This window comes from Gallinula chloropus, assembly GCF_964237585.1.
Source record: "Gallinula chloropus genome assembly, chromosome: 30".
NCBI classification, from domain to species: Eukaryota; Metazoa; Chordata; class Aves; order Gruiformes; family Rallidae; genus Gallinula; species Gallinula chloropus.
Window position 1 is genome coordinate 1,108,280 of NC_140115.1, and position 23,096 is coordinate 1,131,375.

The 23,096-nt window shown below is 50.5% G+C and overlaps 1 protein-coding gene across 1 annotated transcript; it reads right to left on the reverse strand.

Annotated features, from left to right (window-relative positions):
* Positions 1–12,147: 12,147 nt before the first annotated feature.
* LOC311202436 (olfactory receptor 14C36-like) lies at positions 12,148–13,071 on the reverse strand (the record flags this gene model as incomplete). The annotated part of the gene is made up of 1 exon (XM_084277022.1): positions 12,148–13,071. The coding sequence occupies one exon, from the start codon at positions 13,069–13,071 to the stop codon at positions 12,148–12,150; it is 924 nt and encodes a 307-aa protein (XP_084133148.1).
* Positions 13,072–23,096: the final 10,025 nt, after the last annotated feature.

Consider the following 23,096-nt stretch of genomic DNA (forward strand, 5'->3'; position numbering starts at 1 on the left):
CACCTTTGAAAAGGAGATTATGTCAGTGTGCTGGTTTTGGCTGTGATGGAGTTAATTTCTTTTCTAATAGCAGATGGAATGCCATGTTTTGGAGTTGGGATGAGAGCAGTGCTGATAACACCCTGATATTTCTGGTTGTTGCCAAGCAATCAAGTAATTTTCAGTTGTTCCTATTTCTCTACTAAGGAGAAGGAAGGGGACACAGCCAGGACAGGTGACCCGGGCTGGCCAAAGGCGGTATTCCATGTCAATTACATCATGCTCAGCATAAAAGGGGTGCTGGTTGGAGGAGGAGGAGGCAGCTCCAGGACGTGCAGTTTTGGGGACGATCCTGTTTTCAGGACAGCTCTGGGCTGCACGGCCTGAGTTGTGTGGTTCAGTGAGAAACTCCATTGTGTATCACCAGTTTCATATATTTTGCTACAAAGTCCTGTTATCATTGTTGTATCTCTCTTTCTGCTAATCTAGTAAACTATCCTTATCCCAACCTGCAGGGTTTTGTTTCCTTGTCTTTTTTTTTTTTGCCTTTTCTTTCCCACTCCACCCCACCTTATTTTCCCGCTCACACACTCCCTTTTAAAGAACAAGCGACTGTGTGGTGCTCAGCTCTCAGCTGGGGCAAAACCACATCTACTAAAATTCAAAACAAATCTATTCTTAAGAACATGAAAATTCTGATATAAAAGTTATATTAATTGTCTCTTAAGCTGCATCTCCATCAATCTATTCAGCATGATTACATTTCATTGAATCGACAGGGCCAGCAATACAATGAAGAAAATGATCAGTTTGTTGCTGCTTAGAAACATCCAGTCCTCAGTTTCCACACGGCATCCTTGAGCTCCTGTTTCCTCATGCTGTAGGTGAGGGGGTTCACTGCCGGTGGAACCACCACGTAAAGAAATACCTCTACCAGGTTAAGTGGTCTCTGGAGACTGGACAGGGGCCAATGGCTCCAAGTTGGAACAAAGGAAATGTGACAGAGCCCTGGGACAGTCTTCTGAGTGGGTAGTAGAGTCTCCTTCTCTGGAGATATTCAAGACCCATCTGGATGCCATCCTGTCCGACCCGTCCGAGGACTCTGCTTTTGAAGGGGGGGCTTGGACTTGATGATCTCTGGAGGTCCCTTCCAACTCCAATTCTGTGAATCTTAATCTGTAAATAGGGAGGATATTTAGAGGGGTTCTTCAGGTAGGCCAACATGTCAGTGATGACAAACAAGGAGTCCACTCCCATGTAAAGAAGGAATGTGAAAAAGCCTCTGTGTCATCCCTGGTCCGCGTGGATCCTCAGCACAGCCCTGAAGATCTGCACATAGGACACCACAATGAACACAAAACACCCAAAAGCCAAACAAGCTCTGGCCACAATTTCCCTGAGCGAGGCCTGTGAGCAAGAGAGCTTGAGGATCTGGGGGATTTCACAGAAGAACTGGTCAGCAGCATTGCCATGGCAGAGGGGCAGTGAAAATATATTTGCTGTGACAATATATTTAATAAGGAATTAAAAATTATCTGTTGCTTTTTGCTGTCAGTGAAAGGAGAGAGAAAGTGTAAGGAACTTTGCAGACAACAAGGTTGATGATGTAGGGGGAGAAGGTCCTCAAAGCCCCGCAGTAGGGATACCCTTGTAGCCCATGCAGAAGACCATGGTGAATGAGGCTGTTCCCCCTCAGCCCATGCTGGATGATGTGGAACAGTGATTCTACATGCAGCCTTGAGACATCACAGTGCTCAGACAGGTGCAGACACCTGAAGGAGGCTGTGAGCTCATAGGAAGCCTGTGCTGGAGCAGGTTTGCTGGCAGGGCTGTGGAGGACCCAGGCTGGAGCAGTCTGGTGCTGAAGGAGGGCAGCCCATTAAAGTGACCCACCCTGGAGCAGTTGGTGATGATTTGAAGCCATGTGGGAAGGACTTACGTTGGAGGGGTTCATGCAGGACTGTCTCCTGTGGGTGGGACCCAATGCTGGAGCACGGGGAGACTGTGAGGAGTCCTCCCATGAGGGGGAAGGAGCGGCCGAGACAATGTGTGATGAACTGACCCCAATCCCCATTCCCCATCCTCCTGTGCTGCTCAGTTAGAGGAAGGAGAGAATTAGAGAGTGAAGGGGACCCTGGGAAAAACAGGGAGGGATGGTTGTGGGTGTCTTAATTATTTTTTTCTTTCTCATTCCTCTGCTCTCATTGGTTGGGTAATGAATTAGATGGGTTTATGGAGAGTAACTCAGGAGAGTGACCTCTGCATGATCTCTCCCTGTCCTTATCTTGACCTTTTGTTACATCTTCTTTCCCTTATGCAGCAGAGGAAGGGGAGCGATAGAGCAGCTTTGGTGAGCACCTGGGTCAACTCCCTTCTACAAGAGGTTGAAATGTAGATGTACATGGGCATGTGGAGTCAATGGTCATAGGCTACAGTAATGATCATTAAATTCTTGCCCAGGAGAGCAGCCAGAAAGATGCCCAGGAAGAGCCAGAAGTGCAGGAGCTGCGGCTCCCGTGTGTCTGCAAAGGGCAGGAGGAGGAACTGGCTGATGGAGCTGCTGTTGGACATCTGCTGACTCTGGGTATGGAAAAGCCTAGTAGAAGTAAAAGACAGGAGTGAGGAGAGATTTATAACATGGAAAACTACAATCTTGATTTATCTCACAAACTCCCAGGTGTGCATGAGGAGCAGAAGCCTCTGGCATGGGCTCCCAAAGAGTCATTCCTGGTCTTCAGTTTTGGGTACAGGTGAATGGAGGTGACACACTGTTTCCATCAGATCAAGTCCACTCTCATGGAGAAGGGGATCGTGGAAACTTGTCTCTACCCCAGTAATTCCCATGGGAGCTGGGAAAAGCAGCTCCATGGCAGAAGGAGCCTATTTGTGCCACCAGAACTGTGACAAGAGGAATCCCAGCACATGTGGGTTTGTGGCAGCCATAGGTCAGAGCTGCATCCCCTTCCAGCCCCAGGGCTGCAAAGCAAGGATGAGGGGTCTAGAGTGACTCCAAGAGGGGGAAAGAGTTGCTACATGGGGTTCGTGTCTTACACGAGAACCAGGAAAGGTGATTGTACTGCCCAGCTCTGGTTTGATCAGGAGAAAGGACTCTGCTGGACACAAGGGTTTCTCCCCACCCAGGGGAGAGAAAGTCAGTAAAGACTTAGTGTCTTTCCAAGTAGTTTCCTTGGAGCTCCAGGGACACCTCACAGGACACTCTGGGGAATGGAGTATGTGACGTATTCGCCTGCTCCTCTGCTGTGAGCTGGGCTGGGCTCCTGGGATGGAGAGAGCTCACTGGAACCCAGCAGCCCTGACAAGAGACAGCTCTGTCCAGGAGCAGCTCCTCTGCCAAGCACACAGGGCTGGGGACACTGCCTGTAGGCACCGAGGGGAGACCTGTGAGGCTGAGAGAGCTGATGGATGCTGAGAGCTCACTGCAGGAGAAATCTCCACAGCACTCTGCCTGGTATGTCTGTGGGTGCAGGGCAATGCAGGTTCTGTTCCTGGAGGGATCTCCTAAAGCTGGGACATGGGGCAGTGTGTGAGGTCTGTCAGGGGGACAGGTTCTCCACAGGACAATAAAATGCTGCCTGGAAGGGATGTCCTTCTGCCCCATCAGAGGGACAGGGCAGGACAGCTGTCAGCACTCAGCCTGGCTCATGGGCTTTCCACAGGCAATTTCCTGCGGGTTGAAGGAGTGACCCAGAGAAGGGCAGAGTAAGGTCCTTCTGCTGTTCGAAAGTGCTGCCTGGGTCAGCTTTGCTCCCAGCTCCAGCTGATTCTTAAGAAATTACAAAGAGATTTTTTTTTTTTCCTGTAAAGCAGTCTTTGCTTTGACTTGTCCTCTCCTGTGGGCTGTGCTGACTGTGGATGATGAGAACTTATTCATCCCCTCAAAAATATGCAGTGAAAACGTGATTCTCATTAAGATGTTGGATCTTTTCCTGAGCCTTGCACAGAGGTTCCCTGGAGTAGTGCCCTGATGCCAGGAGGGGTCTGAAGAGCAGAGCTGAGCTCAGAGCAGGTTGGGTGAGGTCTGTGAGCACAGAGCAGGAGGTGGCATGGGCAGAGAGAATCAGCTCCAAGGACTGCTCCAGGCAGCAGAGACATTGTCAGGGAGGGACAAGGAGCTGCTCCCAGCAATGCCATGGTAGTGGGGATTTGGTACCCCCATGACATCCCCTGCAGTACAGACACTTTCCCACAGCAACACCCTGGTTTCTGCCACCCAGCACAGACTTAGCATCAGGAGTCTTCTTGACAGCCCAACCCCCAGTGAGGAGAAACACCTGAGTGCCTGTCTGTCCCTGTGCATCCAGCCTCTGCTGGAGCATTTCTTGCTCTTTCCCCTCCTGTCCTTGCTGCCTTTGCTTCACTATTACCTGAGGCTCTGGGCACATCAATTGGTGGGGCACCGAGCTCACCCTCACATCATGACCCCCATCTGTAGGACTGAGGAATTCCAGGGGCTCCTGCTTGGCTGCAGGCTGCCTCCTAAAATAGCACCACTCTCCTAGGGAGCCTTGTGCCCCAGAGAGGACCCCCATACAGAATGCCATGGCAATGCTGCTCATCACCACGCGTTTGGGAAGGTTCAATTAGCCCATCACACCACACTTATATTTACTTTCTGCTGCAAGGCAGGACTGAATTATCAAGAGCCCACAGCTGACCCTCCTCCCAGCAGTGGAACTCTCAAGGCAGAACAAAAGAGTCCTCCCAAAAAGAGACCTGCCAAAAGTCCTCCTTCATACAGACAATCAGTCTGGGGGCATTCCCTAAGTGTTAGGAGAGGTTTTCCTCAAAGAAGAGTTCCCTAACTAATCACTGTTTTTCCTTCTCTGACAGGTCTCCACACTTGATGGCAGCAGATGTCCAACAGCAGCTCCATCAGCCAGTTCCTCCTCCTGCCCTTTGCAGACACACGGGAGCTGCAGCTCCTGCACTTCTGGCTCTTCCTGGGCATCTACCTGGCTGCTCTCCTGGGCAATGGCCTCATCATCATCACCATAGCCTGTGACCACCACCTCCACACCCCCATGTACTTCTTCCTCCTCAACCTCTCTCTTACTGACCTTGGCTGCATCTCCACCACTGTTCCCAAATCCATGGCCAATTCCTTGTGGGACACCAGGGCCATTTCCTACACAGGATGTGTGGCTCAACTCTTTTTCTTTTCATTTTTGATCTCCACTGAGTACTTTCTTCTCACTGTCATGGCCTATGACCGCTACGTTGCCATCTGCCACCCCCTGCACTATGGGACCCTCCTGGGCAGCAGAGCTTGTGTCCACATGGCAGCAGCTGCCTGGGCCAGTGGGTTTCTCAATGCTGTGCTGCACACAGCCAGTACATTTTCACTGCCCCTCTGCCATGGCAATGCCCTTGACCAGTTCTTCTGTGAAATCCCCCAGATCCTCAAGCTCTCCTGCTCAGACACCTATGTCAGGGAAATTGGACTCATTGTGGTCAGTGTCTACTTATTTTTCGGGTGTTTTGTGTTCATTGTGGTGTCCTATGTGCAGATCTTCAGGGCTGTGCTAAGGATCCCCTCGCAGCAGGGACGGCACAAAGCCTTTTCCACCTGCCTCCCTCACCTGGCCGTGGTCTCCCTGTTTCTCAGCACTTCCTTCTTTGCCTACCTGAAGCCCCGCTCCATCTCCTCCTTATTTCTGGACCTGTTAGTGGCATTCCTTTACTGTGTGTTTCCACCAGCAGTGAACCCCCTCATCTACAGCATGAGGAACCAGGAGCTCAAGGATGCTGTGTGGAAACTGATAACTGGATGTTTCTAAGCCGCAATAAACAGCACATCATCTTCTGCATATTGCTGGTCATGGAACTCACATTAGGACCAGTCTGTATTTAGTAGGGATTTTTAGGTGCTGTGGGGCTTTTTGCTTCTACTTGGTCTCCGATGTAATAACACCTTCATCCCATTCCTCATGCAGTGTCTCTGGTCTTGTTTGACTCAGACATGGTAGCAGAAGAAACACTCCCCTTCCCCTGTACCTACATCACCACCAGGCTGCCTCTTTCATTTCCCTCGTCATTCAGGTGTTTCCACCTCTCCTGATGACACAGCCATGCCTAAGGACATCTTTTCATCAGACTGGCTGAATGTGTGCACTTCACTTTGATCACAGGATTCCACCTCCGCTTGCTCTTGGACATTCAGATGCTGCTCAGCTCTCCGGTTCTTCCTTTGAGTTTCAGAGAGTTGGAAACGTCCCATCTTTCACAAGTCTAATGACCTGTTCTGTCAGAGGTCAGTGTGTTGATAAGTGACCTTTCTATGTACCTGATTAAAACTGTTCTGGGAGAGAATCTCCTCTGGAAGCTGACCCCCTTCACACGCTGCTTGGCCGTAGCAGCAGCTGAGGAGAGAGATTTCATGGTTATTAAACTGGATCATGTTTAACTGCTGTTTCTTGTCAGAGAAATCTGTCTGTGCCTGTGAGCACAGATGATGCCAGGAAACGTGTTGGGAGTCCCAGGAGGCCAGTGAGGGACCTGCTGGGCTTGGGGAAGAGCAAGGTTCTCCATGCAGGGTTGTATCTGAAGAGGCTGCTTTTCCTGCCTGTATAGATCTGGACCTCTGCCCCAGCCCCCATTGCAGCATGCTGCTGAACTTTCTTCCATGATCTGAGATATGACAGAAACATTTTTTCCTACGGAAAAATCCTGCATTGTGACACTCCTTTGAAATTTTCATCACTCAAATAAAACCTCTCCAATTAGTCATACAAGGCTTACTTTTTTTAAAGGAAATGACTTGAAGAGCCATGCTTGTAAGGGTTTACTGTCTTATTAATAAGCCCCATGGTGTGTTTTCTTTTGAGTTTAGAGACCTCAGATACCAAGAGGACAGTGAAGAAACCTCTCCAGAAGTCTAAGTCAGGAGTAATGCCCAAAGTACCTTGAAGCACTAACAGGCCCATCCCACACTGGCCATCAGCTCTGCCTGTTTCCCTGTAGGCTGCAGGCACCCAACACCCGTCCCCATCTTAACCTCACCCCATGATGTCCCTGCCTGTTCTGCTGTCTCTCCCTCCCCGCCAGCTGTTCCCACAAACACAAAGCCACCCGCTCACCCACACTTCACTCTGAGTGTCTTTTCACACCGCAGCACTATCTATCCTCAGTGACATTTCTTTATCCTCACATCCACTCTGACTTCCTTTCCTATGTTCTTTCCATGCAGTACAAAGCGGGCTTCCCTCAGCCTCACCTTCCCCAAGCTAAAGAAGACTGGGTCTCTCAGCCTCTCCGCTCAACCTATCTACTATCACAGAACTTCTAACCCCATCTTGAAAGAGTTTCTCTGACCACATGAGAGTTCCTCTCCATTCCAGCAGACCACAGAGCCCCTCCCTGGGACTGACTGCTCCAGGGGTGGCCTCAGTAGTGCAGATAGACCGTAAGTATTATTGTCTGTGTAGCCACACTCCTCCCAGTGCAGCCCAATGTGCTCATGGCCAGATTGCTGTTCAGCACCTCTGACTGCTACAGCATCCCCTGGAATGCCCAAATTCTTCTCCACTTGCCATGCCTGAGCTGCCTTGATGTGCAGGTGTTGTGGTGGAATGTTGTGTTATGGTTTCACCCGAGCCAAGAGCCGAGCACCACACAGCCGCTCTCTCTCTCTCTCTCTAAGAGGGTGTTTGTGGTGAGGGCAGGTTGGGCTAATCTAACCACAAAATATAGGGGAATTACTTCCACCCCAGCCAAAATATGATCAGGAGGAGAAATCTTGATGTTCCAGTTCATCGAATCCCAGAGTTTCTCAGGGTGTGTTTGAAGTGAAGCTGTATTTTCCTATTGGTTCACATGTGCTTGCAGATGGCTCTTCAAACTCGTGGTGCCTTTAACAAAATTACAGCAAGAGGTGTAGGTGAGGGTAGAGCCTGAAAATTACTTCAGGCATTGTTAGGACCGTTCTTGTGGCTGAGAATACCCTGAGCTCCAAGCTCAATGGTCCTCTTAGTGAGGTACCTGTGGAGGTTTCTGGCCAGGAACATCTTAGATCCCTCACACCTTCTGGGTGTGTGCCATTACTCTACGTTTTTCATGCTCAAAGGTGGACACTGGTAGAATCTGAAAATGACGTCAGGTGCTTTTAGGACTGACCCTTGGCAAGGAAAGCCCTGAGGCCCAAAGTCACTGGGGTGCCAGCGTGCTACCTGGAGAGGTTTCAGGCCAGGAACATCTTTCATCCCTCACACCTTTTGCTTGGGACGTACTGCTGGGTGTTTAACAGGTTGAAAGGTGGGCGCTGGTGTAGCTGGAAAGTACAGCACCTTGTTACTGCCCTAAACCTCCCCTTTTCCCCCCCCCATATTCCCCCATATCCACCCCTAGCACCCTCCATCACCAATTAAACACTACCCCAGCCCACCCTTAACCCCTCCCAGCACCCCTTGTGGCCCCTCAGCACCCCCATTGCCTCCTGACCGGCCCTTTTCACCACCAAATTCCCCAAATTCCCCCAGCACACCCCAGCACCCACCTAAGAACACCACCCTCACACTCCATTCCAGCACCCATGAGTGCCTCCCCCTCCTCAAACCCCCCCTTAACCCTCCCATCCTACCTTTTATACCTCCCCAGCACCATAATACTGTCATTAAAATCCCCCTTTTCCCCCCCATATACCTCCAAGAACTACCCCTACAACATCCCCACGCCTCCTCCAGCATCCATGGAAGCCCTGGTACACACTTTAAAACCCCTCTAACCTCCTCTTAACTCCACCTAACACATCTGGCGGACCTCCAACACCCCCATACTCTCCAACCCCTCATTTTATCTTTTGAAATACCCCCATATCTTTCCTCAGCACCACCATATGCCCCCCTCACACCCTCCCAACCACCTATGGGTTCCTCCCCCAAACCATTAAACCGGTCACCCAGCCCACCCTGACCCCCCCAAGTACTCCTGGCTTCCCCCCAGCACCCTCCCCCCATAACGCCCAGAATCCCACCCCCCAAAACTCCTCCCATATACCCCCCCAGCACCAATAGATTCCCTCACCACCACATAAACCCTCCCAAGCAAGCCTTAATCCCCCAGAAACCTCTATACAACCAGCCCGATACTACTCCCCCAAACCCCTGCCTTTTAGCCTCCAAATCCCAGCATATCTTCCCCCAGCACCCCACTAAACCCCCTATGCCCACCCTAGCAACCGTAAGAGCTCCCCTCTCTCCCCAGCACCTTCTTAACCCCTCCTCCCCATAATGTTTTATACTCCAGCACTGTATTACCTACACAACCCTCTATCCCACTCTATCAACACTTGTCAGGCCATGCCTGGAATACTGGGTGCAGTTATGGCCAGTTCAGGGAAGGTGCAGAGAAGGGCCACAAAGATGACAAGGGGCCTGGGAAGCCTGACATATGAGGAAAGGCTGAAGGAGCTGGGTTTGTTCAGCCTTCAGAACAAAAAGGCTGAGGGGAGACCTCATCAATGGGTCCCAGTACTAAAAGGCTGTCTACAAAGAAGGGGGAGACTCCTGTGTTTGAAGGAGTCATATGAAATAGCTGAGGAATAATGGGTGCAAGTTCCTCCTGGAGAGATTCCCACAGGACACACTGCTGTCCCAATAAACTGTCCTTATCCCAACACACATGGTTTGGGGTGTTTTGGTTTCCTTTTTTCTCCCTTCCACTCGCCCACAAACACCACCCCTCCCCCAACCAAATACCCAAGACAGGGAGCAGTGGCCTATTGCTCACTCTCAGCTGGGGCAAAACCAGGAGAAAAGGTTCCAGCACAACCCTGCACATTAGTGCAGGCTCAGACATGATGGGTGGAGAAACTGCCACAGGGAGAAGAATTTGGACATTCCAGAGGATGAAATAGAAGTCAGAGGTGCTGAACAGGAATCTGGCCATGAGCACATTGGGCTGCACTGAGAGGAGTGTGGCTACGCAGACAAGGGCCCTTACAGGCCACCTGAATGCAGCAGTGTTGGGACCACTTCTGGAGCAGTCAGTCCCAGTGTGAGGCACCCCAGTCTGGAGAAATGGGGAGGAACACTCGTGTGGGCAGTAAAAGTCTGCCTAGTTACAATTAGGGGTCTTGTGTGCAGGGGCTGAGTGACCATTGCTTCTTTAGGTCAGGGAAGGGGACGCTAAAGGAAACCCTGTCTGTGGTATGTGGGAAGAACATAGGATATCAAATACACAGAAACTGCAGCTTTGAAGGTCAGAGTGGGCGTGAGGATAAAGAAATGTCGTTCTGAGGGTAGTTCTGTGGTGCAAGAAGTCACTCAGAGAAAGTGTGGATGAGCTGGTGGCTTTGTGCTTAGAGAAACCGCTGATGAAGAGGGAGAAACAGCTTCACAGGAAGGGACATCACAGGGTGAGAATGAGGATGGGAAGGACAATGCTTGCCTGCAGCATGCAGGGAAACAGGTATAGCCTAAGGTCAGTGTGGAATGGGCTGTTCTGCAGATGGCCAAGGGTGCCAGCCAGGCTAAAAAGGGCCTGATAGAAATGAGGTCTCTGCCCCCTTGTCTATGGCTGATGGCCCTGCCACAGAAGCCTCAGGAAAGACACATTGTCCTCACGGCCAAGGAGCATCGTTACATCCTTGAACCTACCCCATGGGAGGCATCCATGTGTCATACCCCTGTCCTTCCCTTGGCCTCACACTACCCACATCCCAAGGAAGAGCCCTGAGACACAGGAGAGGGTCAGGATCTCCCTGCCCAGGGGCTGGGGGTCAGCACTTGGCATTGCTGCTTCATCAGACCAAGCCAGGGTGTCCACAGCATCAGAGCTGCCTGCGCTTTGCCTGGGTTTGTCCTCATGGCCTCCAGTTGTCTGCTCTAATGAGCCCCTGGGGAGGCTTTGTCAGGAATGGCTCCCAGTGGGGCCTGTTAGTGCTTCAAGGTGCTTTGGGCATTACACCTGACTTGAACTTCTTCACTGTCCTCTTGGTATCTGAGGTCTCTGGACTCACCAGAGACACCATGAGGCTCATGGAAATCCAGAAAGCCCTTACAACCATGGCTCTTCACGTAATTTTCTTAAAAAAATTCCAACTTGTATAAGGAATTGGAGAGGTTTTAGTTGGGTGATGAAAAAAAATCAAAGTAATTTCACAATAGACGATTTTTTCAAAGGAAAAAATGGTTCTGTCTTTTTTCAGTTCATGGAAGATGTTTTAGCAGCATTCTACAAAGGATGTTTGTCCAGGAGTCTCCTAAAGAGTTCTGGACATCCAACCCTCGATGGAGACCCTTGCTTTTCCCCAAGCCCAGCAGTTCCTTCACTGGCCTCCTGGGACTCCCAACACTTTTCCTGGCATCATCTGTGCTCACAGGCACAGACAGATTTCTCTGACAACAAACAGCAGTTCAACATGACACAGTTTAATACCCATGAAATCTCTCTCCTCAGCTGCCTGCTACGGCCAAGCAGCGTGTGAAGGGGGTCAGCTTTCAGAGGAGATTCTCTCCCAGAACAGTTTGAATCAGATACATAGAAAGGTCACTGATCAACACACCGACCTTCTGACAGAACAGTTCATTAGACTTCTGAGAGATGGGATGTTTCCAGCTCTCTGAAGCTCAAAGCAGATACCAGAGAGCTGAACGGCATCTGAACGACTCAAGAGCAAGAGGAGGTGAAAACCTGTGAGCAAAGTGAAGTGCAGACATCCAGCCAATCTGCTGAAAAGATGCCCTTCATCATGGCCATATCATCAGGATAGCTGGAAACACATGAATGATGAGAGATGAAAGAGACAGACTACTGGTAATGCAGGTACAGGGTAAGGTGAGTGTATCTTCTGCTGCCAGCGGTACCAATCCTGTGTATTTCTGTTCTGACATGGAGGGAAACCATTGTCATTTCCAAATAAGTAGTTGAGAGATTCAGCTGATGAAAAAGTGCTTGCAAATATATTTATAAATATATGGGGAAAAAAATAAGAAGGAACAGCATGTCATTACACAGTGTCTGTGTCCCACAAGACCAGGTGATACTTCATTATGAATGGGATGAATTTGGCCCAATAATATCATATCTTACATGAACCAGGAAGAAAAAAAACCCCACAAAATTAAAAACCCTAATAAATATAGACTAAGTATAACAGGAGATACATGGCCAGAATTATGAAGAAGAAGATGAGTAGTATGTTATTGCTGCTTAGAATGATCCAGTCATCAGTTTCCACATGGCATCCTTGAGCTCCTGGTTCCTCATGCTGTAGATCAGGGGGTTCACTGCTGGTGGAAACACCGAGTAAAGAAATGCCACTACCAGGTCCAGAAATAGGGAGGAGATGGAGGGGGACTTCAGGTCGGAAAACATGCCAGTGCTGAGGAACAAGGAGACCACAGCCAGGTGAGGGAGGCAGGTGGAAAAGGCTTTGTGCCGTCCCTGCTCTGAGGGGATCCTCAGCACAGCCCTGAAGATCTGCACATAGGACACCACAATGAACACAAAACACCCAAAAGCCAAACAGACATTGAACACAATGACTCTAGTTTCCCTGAGGTAGGCATCTGAGCAGGAGAGCTTGAGGATCTGGGGGATTTCACAGAAGAACTGGTCAACAGCATTGCCCTTGCAGAGGGGCAGTGAAAATGTGTTGGCTGTGTGCAGCACAGCATTGAGAAACCCACTGCCATAGGCAGCTGCTGCCATGTGGACACAAGCTCTGCTGCCCAGGAGGGTCCCGTAGTGCAGGGGGTGGCAGATGGCAACGTAGCGGTCATAGGCCATGACAGTGAGAAGACAGAACTCTGTGAAGATCAAAAATAGGAAGAAAAAGAGTTGAGCCACACATCCTGTGTAGGAAATGGCCCTGGTGTCCCACAAGGAATTGACCATGGATTTGGGAAGAGTGGTAGAGATGTAGGCAAGGTCAATAACAGAGAGGTTTAGGAGGAAGAAGTACATGGGGGTGTGGAGGTGGTGGTCACAGGCTATGGTGATGATGATGAGGCCATTGCCCAGGAGAGCAGCCAGGTAGATGCCCAGGAAGAGGCAGAAGTGCAGGAGCTGCAGCTCCCGTGTGTCTGCAAAGGGCAGGAGGAGGAACTGGCTGATGGAGCTGCTGTTGGACATCTGGTGCTGTCAACTGTGAAGAACTGTCAGAGGAGGAAAAGGCACAGTGAGAAGTTAGGGAACTCTTCTTTGAGGAAAGCCTCTTTCAATTCACATTGACTCTGTATTCAGGAAGAACATTGACTCTCTGGATTCAGGAAGATATTGGGCAGGTCCCTTTTGGGAGGTCTGTTTTGTGCTGGCTTGAGCGTGCCACTGCTGGGAGGAGGGTTGGCTGTGGCTCTCAAGAACTCAGTCCTGCCTGGCAGCAGTCAGTAAACAGTAGGATGGTGTGATCTCAGACTAAATCCCCTGTGGATAGGAAGGAGCTTTTCAGAACTGTCACTCCAGTTTCACCCAAGGACAAAGGAGAGCTTTGGAGATTTGGTTTTCTTCTGACTGTAACTAAGAAGTGTTTCTTGTGTCAGAACTGCAGTGCCAGTGAAACCTTCCCCTGAGTGCAGAGTGGGGAGAGCTGCTCTGTCCATCAGCCCTGGTCTCAGCTGCCCTGTCTGTGCTGGATGCTCTGTGATCACACCCTGGTGTTCCTGTAGAATATCGGTGTCTGCACTGTGGGGGATATCAGGGAGGTACCAAATCCCCACTGCCAGGGCATCTCTTGGAGCATCTCCTTCTTTCTCCCTCCCTGACATCCTCTCCGCTGCCTGGAGCTGTCCCTACAGCTGCTTCTCTTGGCCCATGTCACCTCCTGCTCTGTACCCACAGACCTCATCCAACCTGTCCTACAGCTCAGCATCAGGGCACTGCCCCAGGCAACCTCTGTGTGTTCTGGGATCTGGAAATCCTCTGATGTGGACTTTCTAGAGAGGAGAAATAAGTTCTAATATACCACATCCAGCACAGCCCACTGGAGAGGTAAAGTCAACGCAAAGACTGTCCCAGGCAGGAAAATTCTTCCTTGATGTTATTTTTGGAATTCCCTTTGGAATTTCTCAAGGATCAGCTGGAGCTGGGAGCAAAGTTGACCTATGCAGCACTTTATTGCAGTAGAAGGACGTTAGGGTGCTCTTCCCTTGGTCACTCCTTCAACCCAGAGGTCCTTGTCTGTCCCTGTGGAAAGCTCACCAGTCAGCAGCAGAGTCCCTGCCCCAGCACACAACCCCCGGGGTGAAGGGACCCTGCTCATAAGGACAGCCCTGGGCACCCCTGGGTGCACACGCTGCTTCACACCTCTGCAGCCATGCCCAGGAGAAGACAGCTGTCCTGCCCTGTCCCTCTGATGGGGCAGAAGGGCATCCCTTCCAGGCAGCACTTTCTGGTCCAACAGAGAACCTGTCCTCCTGACAGACCCCACACACTGCCCCATGTCCCAGCTTTAGGAGATCCCTCCAGGAGCAGAACCTGCATTGCCCTGCACCCACAGACATACCAGGGAGAGGCTGTGGAGATTTCTCCTCCAGTGAGCTCTCAGCATCCATCAGCAATCTCAGCCTCACAGGTCTCCCCTCGGTGCCTACAGGCAGTGTCCCCAGCCCTGTGTGCTTGGCAGAGGAGCTGCTCCTGGACAGAGCTGTCTCTTGTCAGGGCTGCTGGGTTGCAGTGAGCTCCCTCCATCCCAGGAGCCCAGCCCAGCTCACAGCAGAGGAGCAGGCGAATACGTCACATACTCCATTCCCCAGAGTGTCCTGTGAGGTGTCCCTGGAGCTCCAAGGAAACTAATTGGAAAGACACTAAGTCTTTACTGACTTTCTCTCCCCTGGGTGGGGAGAAACCCTTGTGTCCAGCAGAGTCCTTTCTCCTGATCAAACCAGAGCTGGGCAGTACAATCACCTTTCCTGGTTCTCGTGTAAGACACGAACCCCATGTAGCAACTCTTTCCCCCTCTTGGAGTCACTCTAGACCCCTCATCCTTGCTTTGCAGCCCTGGGGCTGGAAGGGGATGCAGCTCTGACCTATGGCTGCCACAAACCCACATGTGCTGGGATTCCTCTTGTCACAGTTCTGGTGGCACAAATAGGCTCCTTCTGCCATGGAGCTGCTTTTCCCAGCTCCCATGGGAATTACTGGGGTAGAGACAAGTTTCCACGATCCCCTTCTCCATGAGAGTGGACTTGATCTGATGGAAACTGTGTGTCACCTCCATTCACCTGTACCCAAAACTGAAGACCAGGAATGACTCTTTGGGAGCCCATGCCAGAGGCTTCTGCTCCTCATGCACACCTGGGAGTTTGTGAGATAAATCAAGATTGTAGTTTTCCATGTTATAAATCTCTCCTCACTCCTGTCTTTTACTTCTACAAGGCTTTTCCATACCCAGAGTCAGCATATGTCCAACAGCAGCTCCATCAGCCAGTTCCTCCTCCTGCCCTTTGCAGACACACGGGAGCTGCAGCTCCTTCACTTCTGGCTCTTCCTGGGCATCTACCTGGCTGCTCTCCTGGGCAAGAATTTAATGATCATTACTGTAGCCTATGACCATTGACTCCACATGCCCATGTACTTCTTCCTTTCAACCTCTTGTAGAGGGGAGTTGACCCAGGTGCTCACCAAAGCTGCTCTATCACTCCCCTTCCTCTGCTGCATAAGGGAAAGAAGATGTAACAAAAGGTCAAGATAAGGACAGGGAGAGATCATGCAGAGGTCACTCTCCTGAGTTACTCTCCATAAACCCATCTAATTCGTTAGCCAATCAAAGAGAGCAGAGGAATGAAAAAGAAAATAATAAATAAGATACCCACAACCATCCCTCCCTGTTTTTCCCAGGGTCCCCTTCACTCTCCAATTCTCTCCTTCCTCTAACTGAGCAGCACAAGAGGATGGGGAATGGGCATTGGGGTCAGTTCATCACACATTGTCTCAGCCGCTCCTTCCCCCTCATGGGAGGACTCCTCACAGTCTCCCCGTGCTCCAGCTTTGGGTTCCACCCACAGGAGACAGTCCTGCATGAACCCCTCCAAGTTCTTCCCACATAGATTCAGATCATCACCAGCTGCTCCAGGGTGGGTCACTTTAATGGGGTGCCATCCTTCAGCACCAGACTGCTCCAGCCTTGGTCCTCCACAGCCCTGCCAGCAAACCTGCTCCAGCACAGGCTTCCTATGAGGTCACAGCCTCCTTCAGGTGTCTGCACCTGCCTGAGCACTGTGATGTCTACAGGCTGCATGTAGAATCACTGTTCCACATCATCCAGCATGGGCTGAGGGGGAACAGCGTCATTCACCATGGTCTTCTGCATGGGCTGCAGTGGAATCTCTGCTATGGGGCTTGGAGGACCTTCTCCCCCTACATCACTGACCTTGTTGTCAGCAAAGTTCCTTACACTTTCTCTCTCCTTTCTCTGACAGCAAAAAGCAGCAGATAATTTTTAATTTCTTAGTAAATATATTGTCACAGCCAATACATTTTCACTCCCCCTCTGCAAGGGCAATGCTGCTGACCAGTTCTTCTGTGAAATCCCCCAGATCCTCAAACTCTCTTGCTCACGGGCCACGCTCAGGGAAATTGTGGCCAGAGCTTGTTTGGGTGATTTGTGTTCATTGTGGTGTCCTATGTGCAGATCTTCAGGGCTGTGCTGAGGATCCCCTTGGAGCAGGGAAAACACAAAGACTTTTCTACATCCCTTCCTTACATGGGAGTGGACTTCTTCTTTGTCAGCACTGACATGTTGGTCTACCTGAAACCCACCTCAATCTCCTCCCTATAGATTCAGGGATTCACAAAATTCTTGGAGTTGGAAGGGACCTCCAGAGATCATCCAGTCCAAGCCCCCTCCTTCAAAAGCAGAGTCCTCGGATGGGTCGGACAGGTCGGCATCCAGATGGGTCTTGAATATCTCCAGAGAAGGAGACTCTACTACCCACTCAGCAGACTGTCCCAGGGCTCTGTCACCTTTCCTTTGTTCCAACTTGGAGCCATTGGCCCCTGTCCAGTCTCCAAAGACCATTTAACCTGGTAGTGACATTTCTTTACTCGGTGTTTCCACCAGCAGTGAACCCCCTCATCTACAGCATGAGGAACCAGGAGCTCAAGGATGCCATGTGGAAACTGAGGACTGGATGTTTCTAAGCAGCAACCAGGTCATCATCTTCTTCATTGTATTGCTGGCCCTGTTGACTCAATGAAATGTAATCATGCTGAATAGATTGATGGAGATGTCACTTAAGAGACAATTAATAGAACTTTAATGTAAGAATTTTCATGTTCTTAAGAATAGGTTTGTTTTGGATTTTAGTAGATGTGGTTTTGCCCCAGCTGAGAGCTGAGCACCACACAGTTCCTTGTTCTTTAAAAGGGAGTGTGTGTGTGTGGGAAGTTATGGGGGGGAGGGAGACGGAAGGGAAAGGGGAAAAAACCCAAATCCAAGGAAACAAAACCCCGCAGGTTGGGATAAGGATAGTTTACTAGAATAGCAGAAATAGATATAACAATGATAACAGGACTTTGTAGGCAAAATATATGAAACTGGTGATACACAATGCAGTTTCTCACTGAACCACACAACTCAGGCCATGCAGCCCAGAACTGTCCTGAAAACGGGACCGTCCCCAAAACTGCACGTCCTGGAACTGCCTCCTCCTCCTCCCACCAGCCTCCTCTTTTATGCTGAGCATGATATAATCGGCATGGAATACCCCCTTTGGCCAGCCTGGGTCACCTGTCCTGGCTGTGTCCCCTTCCTTCTCCTTAGTAGGGAAATAGGAACAACTGAAAAGTCCTTGATTGCTTGGCAACAACCAGAAACATCAGGGTGTTATCAGCACTGCTCTCCTCCCAACTCCCAAACATGGCATTCCATCCGCAATTAGAATAGAAATTAACTCCAACCCAGCTGAAATCAGGACACTGTCAAAGGGGCTGGCTGGAGAGGGGTGGTCATGGCATGGTGCAGCACTCTGTTATTGTTGGGTTTGTAAGGTACCCTCTGTGCTATACCTGGGTGTGAGTGCATTTGGGGCTGTTATTGTTCCCCTTTTATGGTGCTTTTGTCAGCAAACTGTCCCTATCCCAACCCACAAAATCTCTGTCTGTTTCTCCTCCTGGAGTGAATGAGCAGCATGTGGTGCTCAGCCATTGTTTGGGGCTGAACCACCACAGTTTCCAAGCCACAAGCAGCAAGCTTCTCTAGGAGAAGGTGGTGGGAAACTGTGTCCAAGGCCTTGCTAAAGTCAAGGTAGACAACATCCAGAGCCCTTCCCTTGTCCAAGAAGCAGGTCACCCTGTGAGGGAGATGCGGTTGATCAAACAGGATTTACCCTTATGAACCCAAGCTGACTGGGCCTGATCACTTGTGGGTTCTCCATGAACTGCTTAATGCTGCTCAGGATGATCTGATCCATCAGCTTCCCTGGGACTGAAGTCAAACTATCAGGCCTGTAATTTCCCTGATCATTCTTCTCTCCCTGCTTATATAGGGGGTTATGTTGACTGATTTCCAGTCTGCTGGTATCTCTCCAGTCAGCCAGGACTGATGGAAAGTGGCTTGGTGAACCCCCCTTGCCAGCTCTTTCAGCACCCTTGGCTGCATCCCATTCAGCCCCACAGATCTCTGCACATCTCTGTGGTGCAGCAGGACCATCTCCTCCTGGATTGAGGTGGGGTCATTCTGCTCCCTGTCCCTGTCTCCTAGCTCAGGGAATTGGATTCTCTCTGTACAACTGCTCCTATTACTAAAGACAGTGGCAAAGATTTCATTAAGCACCTCAGCCTTGGCCTCATCTTTCCACAATGTTTCCTCCTGAATCTGATAGGGGATGGAGGGTCTCCCTGGTCTTTCATTTATTTAAATGGAGGACAGATGAATTTCTAGCTGGGCTTTGGACCAACAATGAGGAGAAACTCTCATCCTGTTCTCCCCTCAGCGTTACACACCCCACGATGCCCCAGGAAGAGCCTGAGCAATGCCTGAGGGACAAGGACCTGTCTTCCCTGGGGCTGGGGGTCAGGGCTTGGACTTTATGCTTCATCAAACCAACCCAGGGCTTTCTTCAGCATCTCAGCTTCTTGTACATTGCCTTTGCCTACCAGCCAACATGGCCTCCAATTACCTGTTCTAACGAGTCCCTGGGGAGGCTCAGCCAGCAATTGCTCTCAGCGGGACTCATTAATACTTCAGGTACTTTGGCTTCTACTTTTGACATGGAGTTTGTTGTGTAATTTCCTCTCAGTACCTGAGCTTCAAGGACTCAGCAGCAAATGCACCCCAGGGCTCATTAAACTAACAAGCAAGCCCTAACGAGCTATGTCTCTTCATGTAATTATATTCAGGTCTTCAAGAGATGGACAGACCGTTGAAGCTGTTTCAAAGGGAGCTCAGAGTAAAATTGATTTCTTTTTAAGGGTGTAGGTTATTATTTTCACTGTAGAGGAGAGGTGACAACATCTGACTGAGATTGATTCAGGGTGCCTCCTAAGGAGGTCTGGACTGTTGTGGAAAATGGCCCTCTGTGGTCTGACACAGTGAGGACAACCTTGCTGCACATCTCCACAAGCCCACCATGACTCTCACCAGCCAACTGGGACTTGCATCCCTTGTCCTTACTTCAGGTCTCTCTCTGCACTCCGCAGTGGGGCATTACAGCCCCTCTGTACCAGCTCCCCTGCTTTCCTTAGAGAACTGGCTGCACACAGGCAGCACACAGGGAGTTATTTTCCCACCAACAGAAGAGACCTGACAAGATTCACCGTTAGATTAAACACTCCTCACTCTGTGCCAAGGGCAATCTGACACCAGTGAGGTTCACCTGCCATAAAGCTTAACCATGTGAGAAATGATTTTTTTTGTGAGAGGAAGGAGACTGTGAAATCACCACAACTCAAGAGCTGGCTAAAGACAGAATGAGTCAGACAACTGCCAGAAAGGCAAGGGTTTAACTCCCTGAAACTCAGAGCAGCAGCTGGATTGTTGAGAGGTGTCTGAATGGTCAAAGGGAAAGAGGAAGGGAAATCTAGAGAGCAACCAGAAGCACTGGAGTGCAGATCCACTGTTGGAACAATGGTCAATTGACTTTGGACAGGTAGAACTGTGTGACAGACAGGGGAGATTAAATGCACAGCTGTCCTGTTTCTGGCCAGGCAATAGTTAGCCTCCCCAAGCAGCCAGCAGAGGTGAGCTAAGTTAGCAGAGGTGACCTGAGTTAGCACAGCTGAGCTGAGTTAGTCCAGGCTGTTTTCCACACCACCTGACATCTCTCCCCCATCAAGGTGGCTGGTTGGGGAGAGGCACTCATGGTTTCCTTAAGGACAGTCTGAGTGTGGCTGGGGCCTTTGGTTTGCCCTTGTGTTGTGCAGTACCTTGTGATCCTTTGGTCAGTAGAGTCCTCTGTGTTATCTCTGGATGTGAGTGTAGTTTGTGATTTGCTGTTATCATTTTTTCACATTTTGTCAGTAAACTGTCTTCCTCCAAACCCACAGAGCGTCTGTCTGTTTCTCCTCCGGGAATGAGCATTATAACCTGATCCTTGTACATCAGTGAGCTGGGAGAAATGAGAAAAGATTTCAGCTGCCTTCCAGGGGAGCACATCATCACCTGGCTACTCCGATGCTGTGACAATGGGGCACACAGCCTGGAATTTGAAGGCAGGGAGGCCGAGCAGCTGGGATCCCTGTTCAGAAAAGGAGTCATTGACAAGGAGATTGGAAAGAAGTCTCAAGCCCTCAGCCTCTGGAGGCCACTTCTGTCCAGTGTGGGGAAAAGGTACCTGTTTGGTGTAGATGTCATGTGTTGGCCAGTCAAGTGCATGACCACAGAGCAGAGTGTGCAGTATTTGAGGGGTTTAGCCATGTGAGCGATGAATTACTATGATCCTGATGATCTGCAGCTACCCACCAATCCTGATGAAGTCCAATGTTCCTCACCCATGTGGTGTAAGTCTGTGTGGAGTGCACCAGCATCATATGCCAACTCACTGGCAGTAATAGATTGGGGAAAGCAATTGGGAAGCACCGTGTCGGTAGATAGGGTCTTGCGGTTGGAAGATTTCGGGCTGTATGGAAAGGTAGGACTCCCCACTCTCCTTAGACAACCAATAGCAGGTAGCCGGTGAGTTAAGCGGACGGAAGTGACACCCGATCCCTGGGGTATAAAGCCCTGTGCCCCTCTCTAAAAAATGCCATTTGCTGTCCACCACATTGGTGTCTGTGAGCTGATGAACCGTGCTGCCAGAGTGTGGTGCCGTTGCTGTTCCTGAACCAGGTCGCCGCGCCTAAAGAAAAGGCAACATTTGGTGCCAGAACCCGGGAAACTCGCCTGCCTGAGGTGAACGGTGGCCGGAGCGGTGGGACCAGCCCGGCGGAGGAGACGCCCTCGGACCCACAAGGAGGATGGAAGCCCTTGTGAAGGTCGTATTGGGATTGGTTACGTAGTGGGGTATTGAGTGTGAGGCTAAAGATTTTACTCTCGCTGTTGTGAGAGTTTTAAAAATCGGGGTCATCGACCAGCCAGTTGATATTCTCCATCCTGAGGTGTGGGATAAATGTACTAAAGTTTTAGCAGAGGAAACTATGTCCTCCGGCAGTGGGAAAAATCTGAAATCGTGGGAGAGAGTCGTGCAGACCCTCCGGAAAGTGATACAAGAGCAGGACACTTGGAGGGCGGTGAAAGAATGTTTGTTGGTCACCCCAAAATTGGGCATCGGGGCGGCCAGACAAACTTTGCAGCCCCCAGATGGTGATAAGCCTGCCGAGCCCAAAGATTGAGAGGGCAATACGCTGTCTCCATACCCGAACCCTGATCTGCTCACGGAGAGTCAGGACCGAGCTAAAACTTTTGCGGGGGGGCAGGAACGAGCGAAATCTCTTACGAAGGGACAGGAGCGAGCGAAATCTCTCTGGGGTGGGCTAGCCGAGGAGGTTAGGGCTGCTGCTAAAAGATCAGAATCTCAGGAAAAATGACTGCCGCCACGTGCTCCCCAAGAAGGCGCCGGCAGAGAAGGGCGGGACAAAAATACTTTTGGCGCAAAAAGGGAGGAAATTCCAGAGCTGGCTAGCTCACGTGAAAGGGAAGGGGAAGAGAAGGGCGGTAGAAATAGAGAAGGAAGGGACAAGAGTGTGAGTGACAGTCGGAAAGCCAATCAGAACCTGCTGAGGAGGAGGGGTGGGTCGAGGGGCCGGGAACAAAGACCCACCCACAAAGCTGGTGGGCGGGGTCGGAGCCCGACAAAAAGGAGGGGAAAACAGGAAGTGGCCGGTCAGTCGAGTTCTGGCTCAGAGTCAGATACTAGTCAGGGCGAGCGGCTCGTAACCAATTCCAGCTCAGAAGAGGAGGAGGAAATCAGAATAGGCAAAATCAAAAGCAAAAATATTCGCATCCAAATTAAAAAAGAATCATTAGGGGAAAACATGCCTCTTACGGATTGGAAAAGATACAAATTGCGTGTGCCAATTGGGCACCATCTGCCGCGTCAGCGTTCCCGGTCCGGGTGATGCCCGGGAGACAGAGGGCTCACTCGCCACTAAACACTAAGGATACACAAGCGATCGTTACAGCAATTGCGGATAAGGGGCTTAATTCGGCCATGGTCTCCACCCTCATAGATGGGGGTTTTGGAGGAGACAACCTACTTCCCTTTGATATAAAACAAACTTGTAGACTGATTTTTGACGGGGCAGGAATGATCGTTTTTAAACAAGAATGGAAGGAGAACTGTACGAGGCTACTGGCCCAAGCAGTTGGGGACGATCATGTTCTGCGTAACTCTAGCCTGCAGCGGCTACTGGGTACAGATCCAGCAATGCTTACCCCTCAGGCACAAGCACAGGGCTTACGGGCCCCTGAGGTCGCGGCAACTACTCGTGCAGCCAGAGAAGCTATTCGTGCAGTGTCTAGAGCCATCACTAGGCCATCACCATGGGCCACAATAAAGCAGAGCGAAAGCGAAAGCTTCACACAATTTGTGGATCACCTCCAAGCACCAGTACACTCGTCAGCGCTGCCTCCGGAAGCAAAAGGCCCGGTCGTAGCAGAATGCTGACGTCAGCAGTGTAATTCGGCAACCAAAGAAATTCTCCGATCACTACCAGCAGGGTCAAATATTGGGGACATGATTAAGCATGTTGTGAGGGAAGAACATTTAGTGCCAATCCAGGCA